The sequence below is a fragment of the Suricata suricatta genome, chromosome X (genome assembly GCF_006229205.1).
Source record: "Suricata suricatta isolate VVHF042 chromosome X, meerkat_22Aug2017_6uvM2_HiC, whole genome shotgun sequence".
In the NCBI taxonomy this organism is placed as follows: domain Eukaryota; kingdom Metazoa; phylum Chordata; class Mammalia; order Carnivora; family Herpestidae; genus Suricata; species Suricata suricatta.
In genome coordinates this window covers 44,937,979-44,960,064 of record NC_043717.1, presented here as the reverse complement: position 1 = coordinate 44,960,064, position 22,086 = coordinate 44,937,979, and the positions used below count along the sequence as shown (strand labels likewise).

The following is a 22,086-nucleotide window of genomic DNA, read 5'->3' as shown; positions in this document are numbered from 1 at the left end:
ACAGATCAACAGAATAGAAAATTCAGAAATAAATCTACAGTATATGGTCAGTTAAACTTTGACAAAGGAGGAAAAAACATAGGGAAACTTTGACAAAGGGGGAAAGACTGTCTCTTCAGAAATGGTGATGGGAAAACTAGAAAGCAGCATGCACGGGGCGCCTGGGTGGCTCAGTCGGGTAAGCCTCCGACTTCGGCTCAGGTCAGATCTCAGGTTTGAGGGTTCGAGCCCCACATCGGGCTCTGTGAAGGCAGATAGCTCAGAGCCTGGAGCCTGCTTTCGGTTCTGTGTCTCCTTCTCTCTCTGCCTCTCCCCCTCTCATGCTCTGTTTCTCTCCGTATCAAAAATAAATAAAACATTAAAAATTAAAAAAAAAGAAAAAAAAAGAAAGCAGCATGCAAAAGAATGAAACTACATCAAAACAAAGGCATCCTTTGGAATGGGAGGAGATATTTGCAAATGACATATCTGAGAAAGGATTAGTATCTAAAATATATAAAAAACTTCTATAACTCACCCAAAAAAGAATAATCCCATTAAAAAATGGGCAGAAGATATGAATAGAGATTTTTCCAAAGACGACATACAGATGGGCAATAGACACATGAGAAAATGCTCAACATTACTCATTATCAGAGAAATGCAAATCAAAACACAATGAGCTATCACCTCACACCTGTCAGAATGGCTCAAATCAAGAACATAAAAAATAACAGGTGTTGGTGAGGATGTAGAAGTAAAGGGACTCTCTTGCACTATTGGTGGGAATGCAAACTGGGGCAGTCTCTCTAGAAAACAGTATGGAAATTCCTCAACAAGTTAACAGTAGAACTACCTTATGATCCACAATCACACTACTGGGTTTTATCCAAATAATACAAGAACACTAATTGAAAGGGATACACACATACCCCCTATGTTTATAGCAGCATTACTTATAATAGCAAAGATATGGAAGCAGCCCAAGTGTCTATCAATTGATGAATGAATAATAACATGTGGTACACACACACACACACACACACACACACACACACACACACACACTGGATATTAGTCAACCATAAAAAAGAACGAAATCTTGCCATCTTCAATGGTGGATGGAGTTGGAAAGTACTATGCTAAGGAAAGTAAATCAGTCAGGGAAAGATAAATACCATATGATTTCACTCAGATGTGGAATTTAAGAAACAGAACAAACAACCAAAGGGACAAAATAAGATAGCATGAAAGAGAGTGACAAATCAAGAAACATACTTTTAATTATAGAGAACAAACTGATGATTTCTAGAGGCCAGGTGGTTGGGGAACGGATTTAATAGATGATGATGATCAAGGAGTGCACTTGTGAGGATGGGCACAGGATGAAGTATGGAATTGTTGAATCACTATATTGCATATCTGAAACTAAAATAACACTGTATGTTAACTAGAATTAATATATTTTTTAAACTGTAAATTAAATATACATAAAAAACAAAGAAAATCTTAACTAAAGGATTTTAACCTCTGATAATTCACTATTTATAAATGAACTTATTCATTATGAACACTGACATCAGCTGAAAATACTTCCTCTACCACTTTCAGATTCTAATAAAACCACATATTTCCTATAGGCTGAATATTTAAATAAAAAGTTTCTAGTAGGAAGCAAAAATGAGTTGCTCACCAAAAGAAAATTCACAGAGAAATTTACTGAAACCATGTGAACTTTTCAAAAGGTAATTCCTAGACCAATGATGGAAAAGGGTCCTCTTGCTTGAGTTCAACCCCCTCAGTGAAAATGGTTGATCACAACTAAACTTGGTCTTCAAGAGAAACCAAAGCCACCTGTTACTGTTAGTGAGGAACAAGGAACTTATATAAAGTTAACCTCTATGATCATATGTAGTGGATAAGGTAGGAGAATATTGCTGAAAGCAGGATTCTGCCATGCCATGTATATATCAAGATGGTCGGAATACCTCACTTGTTTGTTGCTATTCACACTAGAAGCAAGAGGTTGCAGGGCAGTATAATTGCAAGCAAGTGACTGCTGCCAGTGAGCTGAGGCAGAAAGACACTCTAGTTAGAACCCCTTGCTGCAGCTGTACCACCTAGCAGGAAAGATGACTCAGAAACTACAGTTACAAATAATGTTTCCACAAAGGATGGAGTAGGAAAAATTACAGTCTGCATTCTCTGCCCTCTGTTGCTATAATAACAAAAAGAACCAACTTTTAATAGTTTGACAACTATATGCTAAGCTTTGTATTAGGGCTTAACATTACCTTGTGCCATTTATTCCATAAAATAAACTTATGACATAGATGTATTATTTCCATTTTATAGAAGGGGAACCAAATCAGAGAGACTTACAAATGTGTTTTAAAACCACCAGGCATTGGTAGAGCTCAGTAACAAATTATTTACTGTGAGCTGCTCTTAGAGTGATATTTATTAAACTAATCAGCAATTATTTATGTAGTGCTTTGTGACATCCCTAATTAGTTTCTATTACTGTTCTTTAAAATTTTTCTTATAAATATAATATTACATCCCCCTTACGACCATATACACAGTAGGTTCTATAGTTAAGCTGAATTTAAATGAGAAAAATAAAAACACCAAAGCACCTCTTTCCCCTTCCTCTTAGCTAAATCACTGAATGACCATTACACCTCTTGTCTTTTGGAGAAAGGAGTGGATTGAGAGTTTTCTCAAAAGGTAAATATCCCTTGTTTACAATAAAAGTCAATAGGAAATTAGGAGTTATTTAACACAAATGAATAATTTTTAGCAGAAATAATCTAAACCCTATAATAAGGCATACCTACAAAAATCTAAGTTTTACTAACTACTAAGGAGCTACACACCAAAGGACTTCTTTTGGGTCACTTGTAAATAAGTTCATATATGCTGATACAATGACAAGAGGGAGAAAGGTTCTTCCTGAAAGTAACAGCATGCTGTTGTTCTCTGTTAATGGATAGAAGGTAAGCGTGAAGTACACCTGCAGAACAGAAAGTTCTCACCAGAAAAGTAGCTCTCTCAAACAAAAGCACTTCATCAGCCTCAATAATTTCAGCAAAATTCCTTAGGTTCATTTCCAGCTGTTGAACATTGGGAATCAGCTGATAAACAATGCTGGACCAAGCCTAAGTGAACAGAAGCACAGTGTAATATTACTAACATGTAGGGAGTGCCAGACCTTTCCAAATGAGTAAGTATACTATCACATATGGACAGCAAGATATGGTGAGAATGGAGTCCCAAACAATTACTTGTAACAAATGTGGTATGACACAAACAAAATGAGATGAAGGTAATATTTGATTATTATGCTTCAGCTGGACTTTTTAAGGTTTCAAACACTTATAAAATGCTGGAGAAACTTCTTTCCATTGATAATTTTTTAAAAATTAATAATTTAATCCCATAATGTTTGCCTTAGGAATAGTTGAAAACTCTGATTTACTGGGCCAAGCAAAACATTCTAATCCAGCCATTCAACAAATATTTAAGTCCAATAATGTAGACCATTCTAAAGATCAGAACATAATTATGCTATATCTAACATAAATCCAAGAATCAATTTTTTTTAAAGTATCATCAGAGTCACATGGAAAAATGGCCCCTCCCTTCAATGGGATAATGTACAAAAGAAATTACAAGAGAAATTAGTGGCATTATCATTCCAAAAGGCTTATTGTCAGTTGTATAAATTTTTGATACAATTGAATTAAAAATGGTCCATTGTGTGTTGCCTAAAACTGACTTCATCCAGAGAAGTGTTACTAATGTAAGGAGTTGAAATTAACCACACCCTCCCTCTATTCTCTTAAGGCTCTTTTATTTGCATTTCCATTGTAATAATTTCTTCCAATTTGTCTGATAAGCTGTACAATGTTCTTCTCTCCCCTACTAGAGGGCAGGAACCTGGTCTTAGTCAATTTGTGTGTCCAATAGCATCAAGCAGATATACAATGAGTGCTTGTAGAATAATACAATATAAAAATTTAAGTCAGCTCTCTGCAACATTGATGTAAGAGATAATAGTGCCATGTCTTTGTTCCAATTAGTTTTATACTTAAGCATAGGGGTTCAGGTTCCAAGTTCCCAGGTCGGTGTTAATGTCACTGCTGAATTTACCTTGGAGAAGGCACCAAAGCTAACCACAGCAGAGACATTGTCACTCACAGCAGTGTTGTGATTAGCCAATTGTCTTTGGTCGTGTTATATATTGCCATCCTTCACACCGCAGTTGGTTCTTATCAGTGCGTCATGTCCATCCTTATTCACGGTTACCTGTTCTATGGGAATAAGGCTTTGAGAGAAATTCGGCCCAAATTAATCTAGAGCAGTATTTCCTAGACAGGTATCTCAAAATGATCTGTTATTAGAGTGAGGCTGAGTCAACAATATTGGGGAAAAATGAATTAGTTTAAAAAATAAATCAATGGCTATTTTTAATGTCTATTCATTTTTCTCCTTGGCAAATCAGATTTCTGTGCTTCTCTGGTTGTAGATAACTGTCAGATGCAGTTGATACTGAGGCTGTAGCTACTAGTGACAGAGAAAGATGCTTTCCCACCCAAAGTCAGACTTGTCAATGAATACTAGCTGCAGTATGAAGGAAAGGTCTGACCAGGAGAGGACCCCAAAGAAACCAGTCTTTCAAATTACTAAATCAGTAGGAGAAAGGGAAAAAGCGGGATAAGGAGCCTATGTGCCAGTGCCAATAATGTAATTTCAGTTTAGTCCATAACACAGCTATTGTACTCTACAACTACTGCAAGCAATGTTTCCATTGCAGCAGTGGAAACAATCCTGGTTGAAAGAATGCCCATCTCCAATTTGGCATGAAAACTGAAGCTACCATATTCCAGGCATAACATTCTAAGACACTCTTTTCCAATTTTGTCTCTAAATATTGTTATTCTACCGCCATCCAAAATGAGGCACACTAGTTTATATCCTGAAGAGGTACCTGAATATTAGACACAGATCCAATCAGCACTGAGACCACAACAGGTCACAATGGATCATGGCCAGTAAAAACTCTGCTGTCACAAAGATCAGTATGAAATTAATCATGATGAAACTGGCTAATTCAGTGTCACTTGGTAGGTATCGCAAAACAATCTAAGATCAAATTCCAAATCTCTTAAGATTAAGTTTTGAATTTTTCGAATAATTTATTGTAGATTATTTCTCTTCTCAGTTCAACACATCTAAATGGGTATGACAGAGTTTAAAATCTTTCACTTTTGACAATACCTTTTTAGCTTTTTTCATGTTCTTAAATAAGGGAGCTAAGGGAAACATACACACCTTATAGAGAGTTTCATCCCAGATAGATGTTCGGAAACAAGAACATTCCAGTGGGCGAGACAAACGCCTTAGATCTTCTTCTCGCTCTTTAAAAATCTGAATTAAAAAGTCCACATACAGATCAGCATATAACAGCTCTTCTCTTTCACTGCAAACTCAGAAATGTAATTATATCAGCATATTTTAAACAAGAGTATTTCCTCTTTCCTCAGAGAAATTTTTCAGTGTGTACATTACTTCATAAAATAGGATGGCAAAAATTATTGCAGGTCAGATCTAAAAGTAAAACAACTACTAGAATTCTTCAGGCCTCTCCTGCCTGTGCCAAGTACTCACTGAGAGCACTGTATTGTAAAAAAAAATATTACTATACAGAGGAGTGTTTATAAAATATATCTAACGTTCCAAATCACCTAATCTGGGTCACTCTAAAGCAATAATACTGTAAATTAAAATATTTTAGGAGCGCCTGGGTGGCTCAGTGGGTTGGGCCTCCAACTTCGGCTCAAGTGATGATCTCACATTCATGGGTTCGAGTCCCACCTCGGGCTCTGTGCTGACAGCTCAGAGCCTGGAGCTTGCTTCCTATTCTGTGTTTCCCTCTCTCTCTGCCCCTCCCTGCTCATGCTCTGTCTCTCTCTGTCTCAAAAATAAATAAAACATTAAAAAAATGTTAACCTTTGTAGGTATCTCACAAAAATATATGTATACACTCATATATATATATTATTTCTGAATGGACTGTATTTATTTGGCTATATAACACCCCACACAAACAGAAATATCTATCCATTTTGGCATGATATGTATATATGCCCACATACACATCAAGTAATATTTATTTGTACAAATACATATGCACAGATATTTTCCATGACTGGGTAGGTTTGTAGTGAGTATATGAATACATTGTGGTGGTTAATTTTATGTATCAATGTGGCTAGGCCACAGTATCCAGACATTTGGTCAAACAACAGTTTAGATCTTTTTGTGAGGTATTTTTAAGTGAGAGTAATATTTATATTAATAGACTGAGTAATTAGTAGACTACTCCTCCATACTGTGGGTACGCATTATATGATCAGTTGAAGGCCTTAAGAGAAAAAGGTCACCATTCCATCAGTAAGGGGGAATTCTGCCTCCAGAGTGATTTCTGAATGGAACTGCAATAGCTACTCTTTCCTGGGTCTCTATCCTATCAGCCTGCCCTGCAGATTTTGGACTTGCCAGTCTCTACAATTATACAAGTCAATAACTCAAAAATCAATCAATCTCTCTCTCAACACACACACACACACACACACACACACACACACACACACATGCACGCAAATACTTACTGGCTCTGCTTATTTGGGGAACCTACACACATACAATGAACTATCTATCTTCCTTGAAATTAATATTTAGGGAAGCCACTTTGCCTTAGCCACTTTGACTTCAAAACTTGCAAGTTTGAATATTTAATGAAATGAAGTATGCTTTTATTAATTGAGCTTAAAATACCACAAAGAACATTAATATATCTTTGGGAATATATTATATAAAGATTTAGAAAATAATAAGCTGATTAATAAAAATGAAAAGTAATTTTAAAAATCCATAAGGATCTCATTTGCTAAAAGGCTGCGTTGTTCTATTGCAAATTGGGCCAGGAAATGAAGTGATTTTTAAAGGAAACAAAACAGAAAACAAAGCAACAGCAAGGATAATAATAACACAGCCCTCATAATCTCAAGACCCAAGCTACATACAGATTTTCTACTGAATTACAACAGAACTAATACTTTGTGAGAAAAGGAGAGAGAGAAGGAAGAAAGACTGGACACTCAAAAGTAGTTTTCAGAGTCAAATACAGAACTGGGTCAAGTTGTTTGTAACCTGTAAGGTTACCTAGAAACACCAAAACATGCCCAAATACCATAACACTGGAGGTAATACTGTAACTAGTTACATAAAAATAGTATTTCTGACTGTAGCTATTACCAAAAAAATCCTTTAAATAAAGGGTACCCCTAGACTCCTAGGATCCAACCCAAAAAGGAACTGTATTCTTCTACATCACCAAAATATTTTAAAACTGCTTTCCCTACCTTTATCCTAATGGGGTCTTCTCTTTCAGATTAGACTTTAAAATCAAATCCTCTTATTTTATATTGCATAAATTAAAGCTGAACTATATTTGTTACTTGCCAGACCTGGGGTCTCATAGCTAGCTAGGAGTTTGCTCTTTCTACTGTGTCTTCTTTGGTTTAAATTTATGTGTACTAATCTCTATGCTAGAAAAGAAGACAAAGATACCATATCAGTGTAATTAAGAGGGACTTGGCATTGAGCCTAACACAAAGTGACTGACACTTCTGTTGGTGCATACATATTTGCTAAGCTAACATAGTGATAGCAATAACCCTTCTTCATCTCACCCCTGGTAGGTCTTCTGGTCTTGACAGTAACTACCTCTTCTGAAGGACAATAAAACAGGGTGAGTAAGCATAGACATATATAAAGGAGAATGTAAATGGAGAAGATGGTGGGGTAGGAGGACACTAAGCTCATCTCATCCCACAGACACACAAAAATAACAGTCACATCAGTGCAATCAAACAAGAAAATAACCCAAAGACTGGCAGAAAGAGTTTCCATAGCTAATCATAGAACGCACCGAAAGGGGCAGGAAGGGCAGAGATTGGGGAACCAAACTCTCAGCCAGACTAACCACAAATGGGAGGGACATACAAGCATAGAAAAGGGAGAGGAGCAGACCCCACATTAGGCACCCCAGACATAGGGACCTGCACTAGGAAGATGAGTCCCCATAACATTTGGCTTTGAAATAAGTGGGGCTTAACTTTGTGAGTGTTTATAACCAGGGGGCTTAAATTCAGGTACTTTAAAATCAGCTGGCTCAGCTCTGGGAGAGTTGGAAGGCAATAGGAAACTAAGTCATCATCCTCAAAGAGGCAGCATATCAAACAACTCCACTGAGATACAGCATAGAAGCAGTAGTGTGAAAAGTGCCTAGGGCACACATGAAGGAGCTTTATTTTCCAATCTCAGAACATATGAAAGAGGGCAAGGGATCTTTAGGAGACTTCTTCAAGAAAAAAGGAACTGGTGTGAGGCATTTCTTTGCACCTCCAGCCTAGATAGCTGGTCACCTGCAGAAAATACCATGAACATGCTCCACTTTCCTTGCTAACACTATGCAAGTTACCTCTATAATCTCCTACAGACCGGTCTTATCCAACCCACCCTATCCTTCCAAAGCAGCTCCTGCATGTCTCATCCAGCAGGGGACATCAATACTCCATAGTGACTCCTGTACTGGGGAGAGGGGAAGATAACAATAAACACCATTTGACTAAAGCCCTGGTAACCAAGCCTTACAACTGGCAGTATAAAGAGGGTGTCCTGTAAAACGGTATATCTGCAGCCCCTGCAGGAATCTGGCCTGACTCCTGACCCCACACATCAACAAAAGCCTCTCACAGGACAAGACAGGGAAAGCAGTCTTCAGGCTGGTGCTTTTTCAGCCTCAAAAGACAGACTGGGAGCAGAGAGTTGTTTGTCTGCAGACTCTGTCCACAAATGAAAACCTCTTATTGGACAATGTAAGGAGAGCACCCTGCAGTTTGATGCTACTGTAGCCCCTGCAAATGTGCTAAAGGCAGGCATCCGGTCTGATTGCTGAAACCACCCAATGATAAGCTCAGAGTGGTCTCAGACTGCCCTCTTAAAAGCACAGGGACCAAGTCTTACACAGTACATGCATAGCAGGTAAAGCAGGCCATTAGAACATACTGTTTAGAAGGCAACTGTGGCTCAACCAGAATGAGGCATACACAATCCACACAGGAGAAACTCCTGAGGCACCTGGTTCTGATAAACAAGGGATATTGTGCTATAGGCCACCACAAGAACTTTTCCTCATAAGGCTGTTACTTCCAATATCAGGAGACATTAACTGGTTTTCTAATATGCAAAAACAAACAGAGTTAGATAAAATGAGGAGACAAAGGAATATGTCCCAGATGGAAGAACAGTACAAAACAAAAGCAAAACAGCTAAATGAAACAAAGATAAGTAATATGTGTGAAAAAGAATTCAAAATAATGGCCATAATATACTCATGGGATTTTCAAGAGTGGAGGATCTCAGTGAGATCCTCAACAGAGATACAAAATATAAAAAATAACAAATAAGAAATGAAAAACTCAGTAACTAATGTTAAAAATATATAAGAAGGAAAAGGGAATCAATAGTAGTTTAGAGGAAGAAGAATGGATCATACAGCTGGAAGAGAGAGTAATTAATAAGAAAAACAAAGCTGAAAAGCAAGCCAAAAAAAGGAATAATAAAAAATAATAATAGGTTAGAAAACTCAGCAACTTCATTAAGTATAATAACCTTTACATTATAGGGATTCCAAAAGAGAGAGAGAAGGGGCAAAAAATGTATTTGAAGAAATAATAGCTGATGAATTATCTAATCTAGAAAAGAAAACAGATATCCAGATTCAGGAGGCATTGAGAGCACCCGAAAAATCAACCTGAGGAAATACACACAGATACATTATATTAAAATCACCAAAAAAATCGTGATAGAGAACTTTAAAAGCAGCATCAGAAAGTTAGACACAAAGGAAATCTCATAATGCTATCTGCTGCTTTTTCAGCAGAAACTTGGCAGGCCAAAAGGGAGTGGCATGATATATTCAAAGTACTAATACTCCCTTATGACCCAGCAATAGCACTGCTAGGGACTTACCCAAGGGATACAGAAATGCTGATGCATAGGAGCACATGTACCCCAATGTTCATAGCAGCAATGTCAACAATAGCCAAAACATGGAAAAAGCCTAAATGTCCATCACCTGATGAGTGGATCAAGAAGATGTGGTATATATACACAATGGAGTACTACATGGCAATGAGAGGGAATGACATATGGCCATTTGTAGCAATGTGGATGAACCTCGAGGGTGTCATGCTAAGCGAAATAAGCCAGGCGGAGAAGGACAGAAACCATATGTTGCACTCATAGGTCTAACAGGAAAACAGGAGAAACCTAATGGAGGACCAGGGGGAGGGGAAGAGGGAAAAAGAGTTGGGGAGAGAGAGATGCAAAACTTGAGAGACTATTGAATGCTGAAAATGAACTGAGGGTTGAAGGGAAAAGGGGAGGGGGGAAAAGAGGTGGTGGTGATGGAGGAGGGCACTTGTGGGCAAGAGCACTGGGTGTTGTATGGAAATCAATTTAACAATAAAATATTTAAAAAATAAAAATAAAAATAAAATAAAATAAAAAAATAAAGTACTAAAACAAAAAAATCTGCAATGAAGAATACTTTACCCAGTAAAGTTATCATTCAGAACAGAAGGAGAGATAGAGTTTCATAGAAAATGAAAGTTAAAGGAGTTTGCCACCACTAAACTAGCCTTACAACAAAAGTTAAAGGGAATTCTTCAAGGGGAAAGAAAAGGCATGGCAAAGATTATGAAATTACGATGAAATTATAAAATGAAAACATTTCATAGGTAAATATAAACATAATAAAAGTAGTAGACTAATTACTTGTAATACCAGTAAGGAAATTAAACACAAAATGATTAAAATCAATTGTATATATAAAAATCAGTCCACAGATACACAAAATAAAAAGATATGAATTATGACACTATATATATAAAACACTGTTGGGGACAGGAGTAAAAATTTAGTACTTTTAGAATGGTTCAAACTTAAGTGACCATCACTTAACATAGTCAGCTATAGTCCTCAGATGTTATATATGAGCTTAATGGTAATCACAAATCAAAAACCTGTAATAGATAACCAAAAAATAAAGAAAAAGGAATCCAAGCATATAACTAAAGAAAGCCATTAAACCACAAAGGAAGAGAACAAGAAAAAAAAATCCAAAAAACTAAAAAACCACCGTAAAACAAATAACAACATGACAATAAGTACATATCTATCAATAATTACTTTGAATTTAAATGACTAAATGCTCTAGTCAAAGGCACAGGGTGACTGAATCTAAAAAAAGCAAGACTCTATCTAGAGTCTTCACACCTAAAGACACATGCAGATGAAACGCAAAAAAATGCAAAAACATGTATCATGCAAATGGACTTGAAAAAAAAAGATGGGGTAGCAATGCTTACATAAGACAAGATAGACTTTAAAACAAATACTGTAACAAGAGACAACTACATGATCATAAAGGGAACAATCCAATATGAGGTTTAGAACAATCATATTTATGCAATCAACATAGGAGTACCTAAATACATAAAGAAACAAACACATAAACACAAAGACAAGGCTCTGACAGCTCAGAGCCTGGTGCCCCCTTCAGATTCTGTGTCTCCTTCTTTCTCTACCCTTCTCCTACTCACGCTCTGTCTCTCTCTCAAAAATAAATAAACATTAAAAATTTAAAAAAATGCACATGGAACATTCTCCAGAACAGATCACATGATATGCCACAAAACATGTTTCAATAAATTAAAAAAGAGTAAAAGCATATCACGCATGTTTTCTAAACCCAATGGTACAAAACTAGAAATCGGTCACAAGAAAAAATCTGGAAAGATCACAAATATACACAAATACATGGAGACTAAAGGATGGTACTAAACAATGAATGGGTAAACAAAGAAATAAGGAAATTAAAAAATACATGGAAATAAATAGAAAAGAAAACACAATTATCCAAAATATTTGGAATACAGCAAAAGCTGTTCAAGGAGGGACAATAACAGCAACATAGGCCTATCTCAAGATGCTAGAGCTTCAAGATCAAGAGCTCAGGTCATGATCTCAGGGTTTGTGTATTTGAGCCCTGCATTGGGCTCTGTGCTAAAAGCTCAGAGCCTGGAGCCTGTTTGGGATTCTGGGTCTCTCTCTCTCTCTCTCTCTGCCCCTCCTCACCTTGTGCTCTCTTTTTCTCTAGTAAGTAAACATTTAAATAAAAGAAGAAAAATCTCAGATAAACAACAAAAATTTATACCTAAAGAAATTAGTAAAAAATGATCAGAAGCAATTAAAAGGAAGGAAATAATAAAGATTAGAGCAGAAATAAATAAAATAGAGACTAAAAATAGCAACGGAACAGGGTAATGAAACCAGGAGCTAGTTGTTTGAAAAGATCAACAAAATTGATAAAGCTTTAGCCAGACTTTTCAAAAATAAAGAGGACTCAAATAAAATCACCAATGAAAGAAGACAAATAACCAGCATCAAAGAAATACAAAAGATTATAAAAGAATATTATGAAAAACTGCATGCCTATAAATTGGACAACCTAGAATAAATGGATAAATTTCAAGAAACATCTCACAAAACTCAATCTAATAAAAACATAAAATTTGAACAGACCAAGTACTAGCAATGCTACTGATTCAATAGAAAAAAACCTCAACCAAAAAAAAGTGTAGGATGAAATGCTTCAAAGGTGAATTCTACCAAACATTTAAAGAAGAATGACTGTCAATTCTTTTCAAACTATTCCAAAAAAATATCAGGAAAGAACGCCTCCAAATTCAAGCTATAAGGCCAGCATTAGCCTGATACCAAAACTAGAAGAAAAAAAAAACACTACAAAAAAGAAAACTACAGGCAAAATCACTGATGAACAAAGTTCCAAAAATCCTCAACTATTAACGAATTGAATCTAACAATATGTTAAATAAATCATTCACCATGGTCAGTGGAATTTATTTCTGGGATACAAGGGGTTTATTATTTGCAAATCAATCAACAGTATATACCACATAATCTGTAATTTTCGCCCACCTGCATCTATCAAACTAAGAAGGGCTGAAGCCAAAATATTATAATCTACAACAGTGGAAGGAAAAGATACAGATTCCACAAAGAAGAAAGTTTCATAGACTGTTCTATGTCTTGTGTTATTTTTGTCCCCACCCCTCCTATTTTTGTTTTCTTTTTTTTCCCTTTCCCCTTTTGGTTTGTTCGTTTGTTTGATTTCTCTGTGTGTTTGCGTGCTTTTGTTCCCTGTGTGTTTGTCCGTCTGTTTTCCTTTTCAGGGTTACCTCAAGAAACAAGCCAAAATACACATGGTGGAGAGTCCTAAATATCACTGAGTAGGGAAATAAAATAACCAAAGGCACAAAAAGAAAAACCGTGAGACACCATTAAAAGAACACTTCCTGAATGGACAGGCCCTGGACACTCAATGAGTCTCCATTAAAAGAGCAATACTAACAGGTACAAAGTGCATAATGAGCTTTTAAAACAGACAAGACACATAAAATTAGTCAAAATGATGAAACGGAAGAACTCTCCTATTAAGAAATTCCAGGAAGAAGTCACAGACACAGAACTGCTCAAAAGAGATATAAGCAACATAACGGAGCAAGAATGTAGAACAATTGTCATAAAATTAATTTCTGGGCTTGAAAAAGCATGGAAGTCATCAGAAAAGCTGTTGATACAAACTCTAGAGACCTTCAAAATAGTTGTGACTAGTTAAAAAGGTAATAAATGAGGTGCATAATAATATGGAGGTGGCCAGAGCACAGACTGAAGAGGGAAAGAAAAGAATAGGTAAATTAGAAGACACACTTAAAGAAAAAGATGAGGCCAAGAAAAAGAGAGAGAAATTGATCCAAGAGTGTGAAAGGAGAATTCGAGAACTAAGTGATAAAATCAAATGGAACAATATCCATATCATAGGAATTCCTGAACAAGGAGAAAACGTTCCTGAAGGGGTGCTTGATCAAATTGTAGCTGAGAACTTCCCCAAACTGGGAAAGGAAATAGACATTGAAATCAAAGAGGAACAAAGAACTCCCCTGAGATTTAATTTGAATCAACCTTTAGCACGAAATATCATAGTGAAACTGGCAAAATATAAGGATAAAGAGAGAATTCTGAAAGCAGTAAGGGAGAAAAGGGCCCTCACATACAAAGGGAAACCAATCAGAGTGGTTACACACCTATCTAATAAAACTTGGCAGGCCAGAAAGGAATGGCAGGAAATCTTCAATGTGATGAACAGAAAAAAGATGCAGCCAAGAATCCTTTATTCAGCAAGTCTGTCATTCAAAATAGGAGAGATAAAGGTTTTCCCAAATAAACAAAAATTGAAAGAATTCATCACCACCAAACCCACCCACAAAAAATCCTAAGAGGAACTCTACGAGAGAAATGTGGCAAGGAATACAAGATAGCAGAGACACCACTACAAGCATGGACCCTACAGAGAACACAAGGAATCTAAATTTATATTTTTAAATAATAACACTGAATGGAAATGGACTAAATGCTCCAAACAATAGAGGCTAGCAAAATGGATAAAAAACCAAAATCCATCTATTTTCTGTCTACAAGAGACTCACCTTAGACCTGAAGACACCCTCAGATAAGAAAGTAAGGGGATAGAGAAATATGTCATGCAACTCGATGTCAAAAGAAAGCTGTGGTAGCCACACTTATATCAGACAAACTGAACTTTAAAGTCAGTAACAAAAGATGAAGAAGGACATTATATAATAATTACAGGGTCTCTCCATCAGGAAGAGCTAACAATTATAAACATCGATGTGCTAAATTCGGGAGCACCCAAATACATAAAACAATTAATCACAGAAACAATCTTACTGATAAGAATGTGCTAATTGCAGGGGATTTTAATACTCCCTTATAGCAATTCCCCCTGTACAGCAATGGACAGATCAACCAGACAGAAAATCACTGAAGAAACACCCTACTAAAGAATTAATGGGCCAATCATGCAACTAAAGAAGAAATTAAAATATATATTGAAAAAATGAAAATGAAAATATAACAATCCAAACTCCCTGGGATGCAGCAAAGGCAGTAGTAAGTAGTAAGAGGAAAATATACTGCAATCCAGGCCTATGTGAAAAAACTAGAAGAAGCACAAATTCAAAATCTAACAGAACACCTAAAGGAACTAACAGGGGAGCAGCAAGAGAACCCCAAACCCAGCAGAAGAAGAGAAACAATAAAGAACAGGGCAGAAATAAACAATATAGAATCCAAAAAGAAAAAAACAATAACAGTTGATCAGATCAATGAAACCAGGAGTTGGTTTTTTGAAGAAATAAACAAAATTGATAAACCTCTATTCAGGCTCCTCAGAAAGAAAAGTGAAAACACCGAAATAGACAAAATCACGAATGAAAATGGAACTATTACAACCAATCCCTCACAAATACAAGCAATAATCAGTGAATACTATGAAAAATTATATGCCAACAAACTGGACAATCTAGAAGAAATAGAAAAATTCCTAAACACATATGCACTACCAAAATTCAAAGGGGAAGAAACAGAAAATCTGAACAGACCCATAACCAGTGAAGAAATCCAATAGTTATCAAAAATCCCCCAACGAATAAGAGCCCAAGTCCAGATGTCTTCCCTGGGGAATTCTACCAGACATTTAAAGCAGAGTTAATACCAATTCTTCTCAAGCTAGTCCAAAGATAGAAATAGAAGTAAACTTTCCAGATTCATACTGCGAAGCCAGCATCACTTGGATCACCAACCATACAGAGACCCAACAAACAAAGAGAACTACAAGCCAATATCCTTAATGAATACAGTTGCAAAAATACTCAATAAGATACTAGCAAATCGAATTCAACACCATATAAAACGAATTATCCAGCATGATCAAGTGGGATTCATTCCTGGGTTACAGGGCTGGTTCAACAGTGACAAATCCATCAATGTGATACCTCATGTTAACAAAAGAAAAGATAAAAACCATATGATCCTGCCCATAGATGCAGAAACAGCATTTGACAAACCACAGCATTCTTTCTTTTTGTTTATAATAGTTTATTGTCAAATTGGTTTCCATATAACACCCAGTGCTTCTCCCCACAAGTGCCCCTCACCTTGACAATCACCCCCTCCCTCCCTCCCCCTCCCCCTTCAGTCCATGGTTCGTTTTCAGTAGTCAGTATAAAAACCCTCGAGAAAGTCGGGATAGAAGGAACTTACTTAAACATCATAAGTGCCATTTATGAAAAGCCCACAGCTAATATCATCCTCAATGGAGAAAAACTAAGAGCTTTTCCCGTGAGATCAGGAACACAAGGATCTCCTCTCTCACCACTGTTGTTTAATGTAATGCTGGAAGCCCTAGCATCAGCAATCAGACAACAAAAGGAAATAAAAGGCATCAGAATTGGCAAAGATGAAGTCAATCTTTCCATTTTTGCAGATGACGTGATATTCTACATGGAAAACCTGACAGACTCCACCAGAATCCTACTAGAACTGATACACGAAATCAGCAAAGTCGCAGGGCACAAAATTAATTTACAGAAAACAGCTGTATTTTTATACACCAATAATAATGCAATAGAAAGAGAAATCAAGAAATTATCTCATTCACAATTGCATGAAAAACCATAAAATACCTAGGAGTAAAAGATTTAAAAGACATGTAGGATGAAAATTACAGAAAACTTATAAAAGAAATTGAAGACACAAAGAAATGGAAAAACATTCCATGCTCATAGATCAGAAGAATAAACATTGTTAAAATGTCATTATTATCCAAAGCAATCTACACATTCAATGCAATCCTGATCAAAATTTTACCAGCATTCTTCGAAAAGCTAGACCAAATAATCCTAAAATTTGTATGGAACCACAAAAACCCCTGAATAACCAAAGTAATATTGAAGAAGAAAACCAAAACAGGAGGCATCACAATCCCAGACTTTAGCCTCTACTACAAAGCTGTCATCATCCAGACAGTATGGTATTGGCACAAAAACAGACACACAGACCAATGGAATAGAATAGAGAACCCAGAACTGGATGCACAAATGTATGGCCAATTAATGTTTGAAAAAGCAGGAAAGAGTATCTAATGGAAAAAAGACAGCCTCCTTAGCAGGTGGTGTGGGAGAACTGGACAGCAATATGTAGAAGAATGAAAGTAGACCACTTTCTTACACCATTCACAAAAATAAATTCAAAGTGGATGAAGGACCTGAATGTGAGACAGGAAACCATCAAAACCACAGAGGAGAAAGTATGAAACAGTCTCCTAGACCTGTACTGCACCAATTTCCTATTTGACACATCTGCAAAGGCAAGGAAATCAAGAGCAAAAACGAACTATGGGGACTTCATCAAGATAAAAAGCTTCTGCACTGCAAAGGAAACAATCAAAACACTAATAGGCAACAGATGGAATGGGAAAAGATAGTTGCAAATGACATATCAGATAAAGAGCTAGTATCCAAAATCTACAAGGAATTCACCAAACTCCACACCCAAAAAACAAATAATCCAGTGAAGAAATGGGCAGAAGACATGAATAGACACTTCTCCAAAGAGGACATCCAGATGGCCTACAGACACATGAAATGATGCTTAGCATCACTCATGATCAGGGAAATACAAATCAAAACCATACTGAGATACCACCTCATGCTGCTCAGAGTGGCTGAAATGAACAAATTAGGAGACTATAGATGCTGGCGAGGATATGGAGAAACGGGCACCCTCCTACACTGTTAGTGGGGATGTAAACTGGTACAGCCACTCTGGAAAACAGTGTGGAGGTTCCTCAAAAATCTATCAATAGAACTCCCCTATGACCCAGCAATAGCACTGCTAGGGATTTACCCAAAGGATACAGAAGTGCTGATGCATAGGGGCACATGTACCCCCAATGTTCATAGCAGCACTTTGAATGATAGCCAAATCATAGAAAAAGCCTAAATGTCCATCAACTGATGAATAGATCAGGAAGATGTTGTTTATATATACAATGGAATACTACATGGCAATGAGAAAGAAAGAAATTTGGCCATTCATGGCAACATGGATGGAACTCAAGGGTGTCATGCTAAGTGAAATAAGTCAGGCAGAGAAGGACAGATACCACACGTTTTCACTCATAAGTCTAACAGGAGAAACTTAACAGAGGACTATGGGAAGGGGATCAGGGAAAAAGAGTTAGGGAGAGGGAGAGAAGCAAATCATGAGAGACTCTTCAATACTGAAAACAAACTGAGGGCTTAAGGGAGAGGAGGAGAGGAGAAGGGCGTGATGGTCAGGGAGGAGGGCACTTATGGAGAAGAGTGTTATGTGGAAACCAACTTAACAATAATCTATAAAAAATCAATAAATATTAAAAAAATTAAATATTAAAAAACTACAAAGCTGCAGTAATCAAAACAGTATGGTGCTGGCACAAAAACAGACATATAGTCAATGGAACAAAATAGTGCACCAATACACCCATGCTTATAGATCAATTAATATACCATAATGGAGACAAGAATATCCTATAGGAAAAAGACAATCTTTTCAACAAATGCTATTAGGAAAACTGAATAGCTACATGTATATTAGTGAAATGGAACCAATTTCTTACATCATACACAAAAATGAACTCAATAAGGATTAAAGACCTAAATATGAGACCTGAAACCATAAAATTCCTAAGAGAAAACATAGGCAATGATTTCTTTGACACTGGACATAGAAACATTTTTCTAGATACGTCTGTTCTGGCAAGGAAAAAAAAAGCAAAATCAAACTACTAGGATCACATAAAAATAAAGAGCTTTTGCACAATACAGGAAACCATTAACAAAACAAAAAGGCAACCTACCAAATGAGAGAAAATATTTGCAAATGATATACCTAATAAGTGGTTAATATAAAAAATTTAAACAATCCCCCTCCCATAAAACCAAAAAGTCCAATTTAAGAAATGGGCAGAGATCCTGAATAAACATTTTTTCAAAGAGGACATACAGATGAACAACACATATAAAAAGATGTTCAATTCACTAATCATTAGGGAAGTCCAGATTAAAACCAGAATAAGATATCACTTTACACGTCTCAGAAAGGCTAAAATAAAAATACACAAGAAAAAACAAGTGTTGATGACGATGTAGAGAAAAAGGGACCCTCATACACTGTTGGTTAGAAGGCAAATTGGTGCAGCCACTGAGGAAAATAGTATGGAGATGTCTCAAAATAATTAAAAATGGGATTTTCATATGCTCTAGTAATTCCACTACTGGGTATTTACCCAAAGGAAAGGAAAATGCAATGTAAAAATATATGTGGGTCCTTATACTGCAGCATAATGTACAATAGCCATGATATGGGAGCAATCCAAGTGTCCATCCATAGATGAATGGATAAAGAAATTATATATATATATATATATATATACACAATGAAATATTATTCAGCCACAAAAATGAATGAAATCTTGCCATCTTTAAGAACATGTATTGACCTAGAGAATATAGTACCAAGTGAAGTCAACCAGAGAAAGGCATACCATATAACTTCATTCATTTGTGGAACTTAAGAAACAAAACAAAGCAATAAACAGAGAAGAACAAATAAATAAAAAACAGACTCTTAAATACAGAGACAAATTCCTAGTCCCCAGAGGGAAGGTGGGTGGGGAAATGGATGAGATAAAAGGGGATTAAGAATACACTTATCTTGGGGTGGCTGGATGGCTCAGTTGGTTAAGCAGCTGACTTCAGCTCAGGCCATGATCTCACAGTTCATGGGTCTGAGCCCCACATCAGGCTCTGTGCTGACAGCTGGGAGCCTGGAGCCTGCTTCTGATTTTGTGTCTCCCTCTCTCTCTGACCCTCCCCTGCTCACACCCTGTGTCTCTCTCTCTCAAAATGAACGTTAAAAATTTTTTAAAAGAATACACTTATCTTGATGAGCAGTGAGAAATGTATAGACTGGTGAATCATTATACTGTACAGCTAAAATATAACACTATATGTTACTTTTACTTAATAAAAAATACATGAAGGCTACTTAATATCACATTGACAAGTTTCTTACATGAGTCTGAAAATTACTTGCCAGATGGATATTATATTTCCCTTATGATGGAAAATGTATGAGTGTTTTAAAAACCTTTGAGTGCTTATGCTGATATTTATTCTTCCTGAAAACAATCCTATCATTTACCTATATCTCTATAAAAGAAGTTTAGAAAGCATGTCAACCATTTTGTGCAGCACCCTTCATGTTTCTTACCAGGTCCCGTTGATCTTCCTGTACCAGATCCATTTTGTGTACCAAGCAAAAGATTTTAGCATCTGGTGAATTCTGCAGAATGGCCTCTAGGCATGATTGGTAATAGTGCATGTCCTTTTCCAATTCACGGCTTTCCACATCAAACACATATATCAGAACCTCCACATTTCTGAAGATGTTGTCTCGCTGGCTAGTAAAGTAATTTTCCATGAAGGTGTCCTGTCTAGTAGAAAAAAACATCCAGATAGTAAACAAGCCCTTGGTTTAGTCACTCCTACTTACAATCTGGTTTTGTCAGCTTAAACAATGTAAAAGATAATCTTAAGGCTTCAAATTACTAGGCAAATAATAGGCAAATAAATACTAAAATAAATAAGCCAAAAAGGTATGGCCTCACCTTTTTTCTTGGGCCACACCTTTGCCCCTCTCCTTGTGTTCCAAATACACTTTGACCTCTCATTTCAACTAGCCTGAGGTGTATCCACCGAGGGGCATTTACAAATTCTGTTTACTCTGTTGCACATGCTATTCCCCTATCTCCACATCTAATTAACTCCTAATTGTCCATTTAGATTTCAGTTCAATCCATATTTCCTCACAGAAACCAACATTGTTTTTAACACTTAACCACAAATGTGATACTACATGTGACTGTGCAAGTTTTTAATTAATGGAATTCATTTCCCTACACAATAAGTTCCACGAAAGCAAGGACCATGTCTGTTACTCTCCGCTCTTGTTTCCTAGCTTTAAGCAAAGAGCTTGCCATAGGGTAGGTGCTCAGTGAATGTTTACTGAAGGAATAACCATCATATACTCTAAACTATATGACAATGACTCCAAGATAACTTTTTATAAGTGTTGTTCTTTGATCCTTAGGCTGTGTACTGCTTACCAAGAAGTTCTGAATTACCAGGAATCCAGCAAAAAAAATAGTTTGTTGGAATTTAAGAAACAAAACAAATAAGGGAGAGAGAGAGAGAGAGAGAAACAGAAAAAAACAGACTTTTAAGTTTTGAGAACAATCTGATGGTTACCAGAAGGGAAGTAGGTGGAGGAGATGGGTGATGTAGGTGATGGGGATAAAGGAGTGCATTTATCCTGATGAGTACTGGTATTGTATGGAATTACTAAATCACTATATTTTACACCTGCAACTATGCTAACTATTCTGGAATTAAAATAAAGTAAAATAATAAAAAAAGTTTTGTCAGGTCACAAGCTTTTAGTCTTGTACTTTGTTATTAATTAGCTGTGTGACCTTGGGTAATTCATAATCTCACTGGACCTCAGCTGCCTTCTCTGCAAAATTAACATCTGCAAAATTAATGATAACACCTTAGTGTCTAAAAGCAAGGAACTTTGACTAATCTCTTAAAATAGATTACAAAATTAGAAGAATGATAATGAGGAAGGATCTGTATGGAGAGAGTTGCTAGAGCATTAAGTGATGCATCTGCTAGCAATAATGAAGTCATTTTCTTATATTCTTATATAGAATTCTATTGTTCTTATACAAATTATATTATATATTCTATATAAAATTTCTTATATTCTTATATAGAATATTTGGCTATTTCCTTATTCTTTCAACAAAAGACTCATTGAGCACCTATTCCATGGTTGGTTCTATGCCAGGAGCTGGTAAACACTGAGCTAACAATAATGTCTATTTATTTTGTGAGGAACTTTCCTATGCATTTATATATCATT

General features: G+C 36.3%; 1 protein-coding gene across 5 annotated transcripts in view; it reads right to left on the bottom strand.

The window, feature by feature from the left end:
* The window catches only part of RRAGB (Ras related GTP binding B), a 47,549-nt gene that overhangs the window by 13,755 nt on the left and 11,708 nt on the right, over positions 1–22,086 (bottom strand). For 4 of the 5 annotated variants that reach the window (XM_029929943.1, XM_029929942.1, XM_029929940.1 and 1 more), the window contains 3 exons: positions 20,374–20,596; positions 5,317–5,412; positions 3,018–3,140 (listed from right to left, as the gene is read on the bottom strand). In XM_029929943.1, the coding sequence (XP_029785803.1) occupies positions 3,018–3,140; positions 5,317–5,412; positions 20,374–20,596 (442 nt within the window). The remainder of the gene's footprint in view (positions 1–3,017; positions 3,141–5,316; positions 5,413–20,373; positions 20,597–22,086) is intronic. The other variant, XM_029929944.1, reaches the window with a different exon arrangement.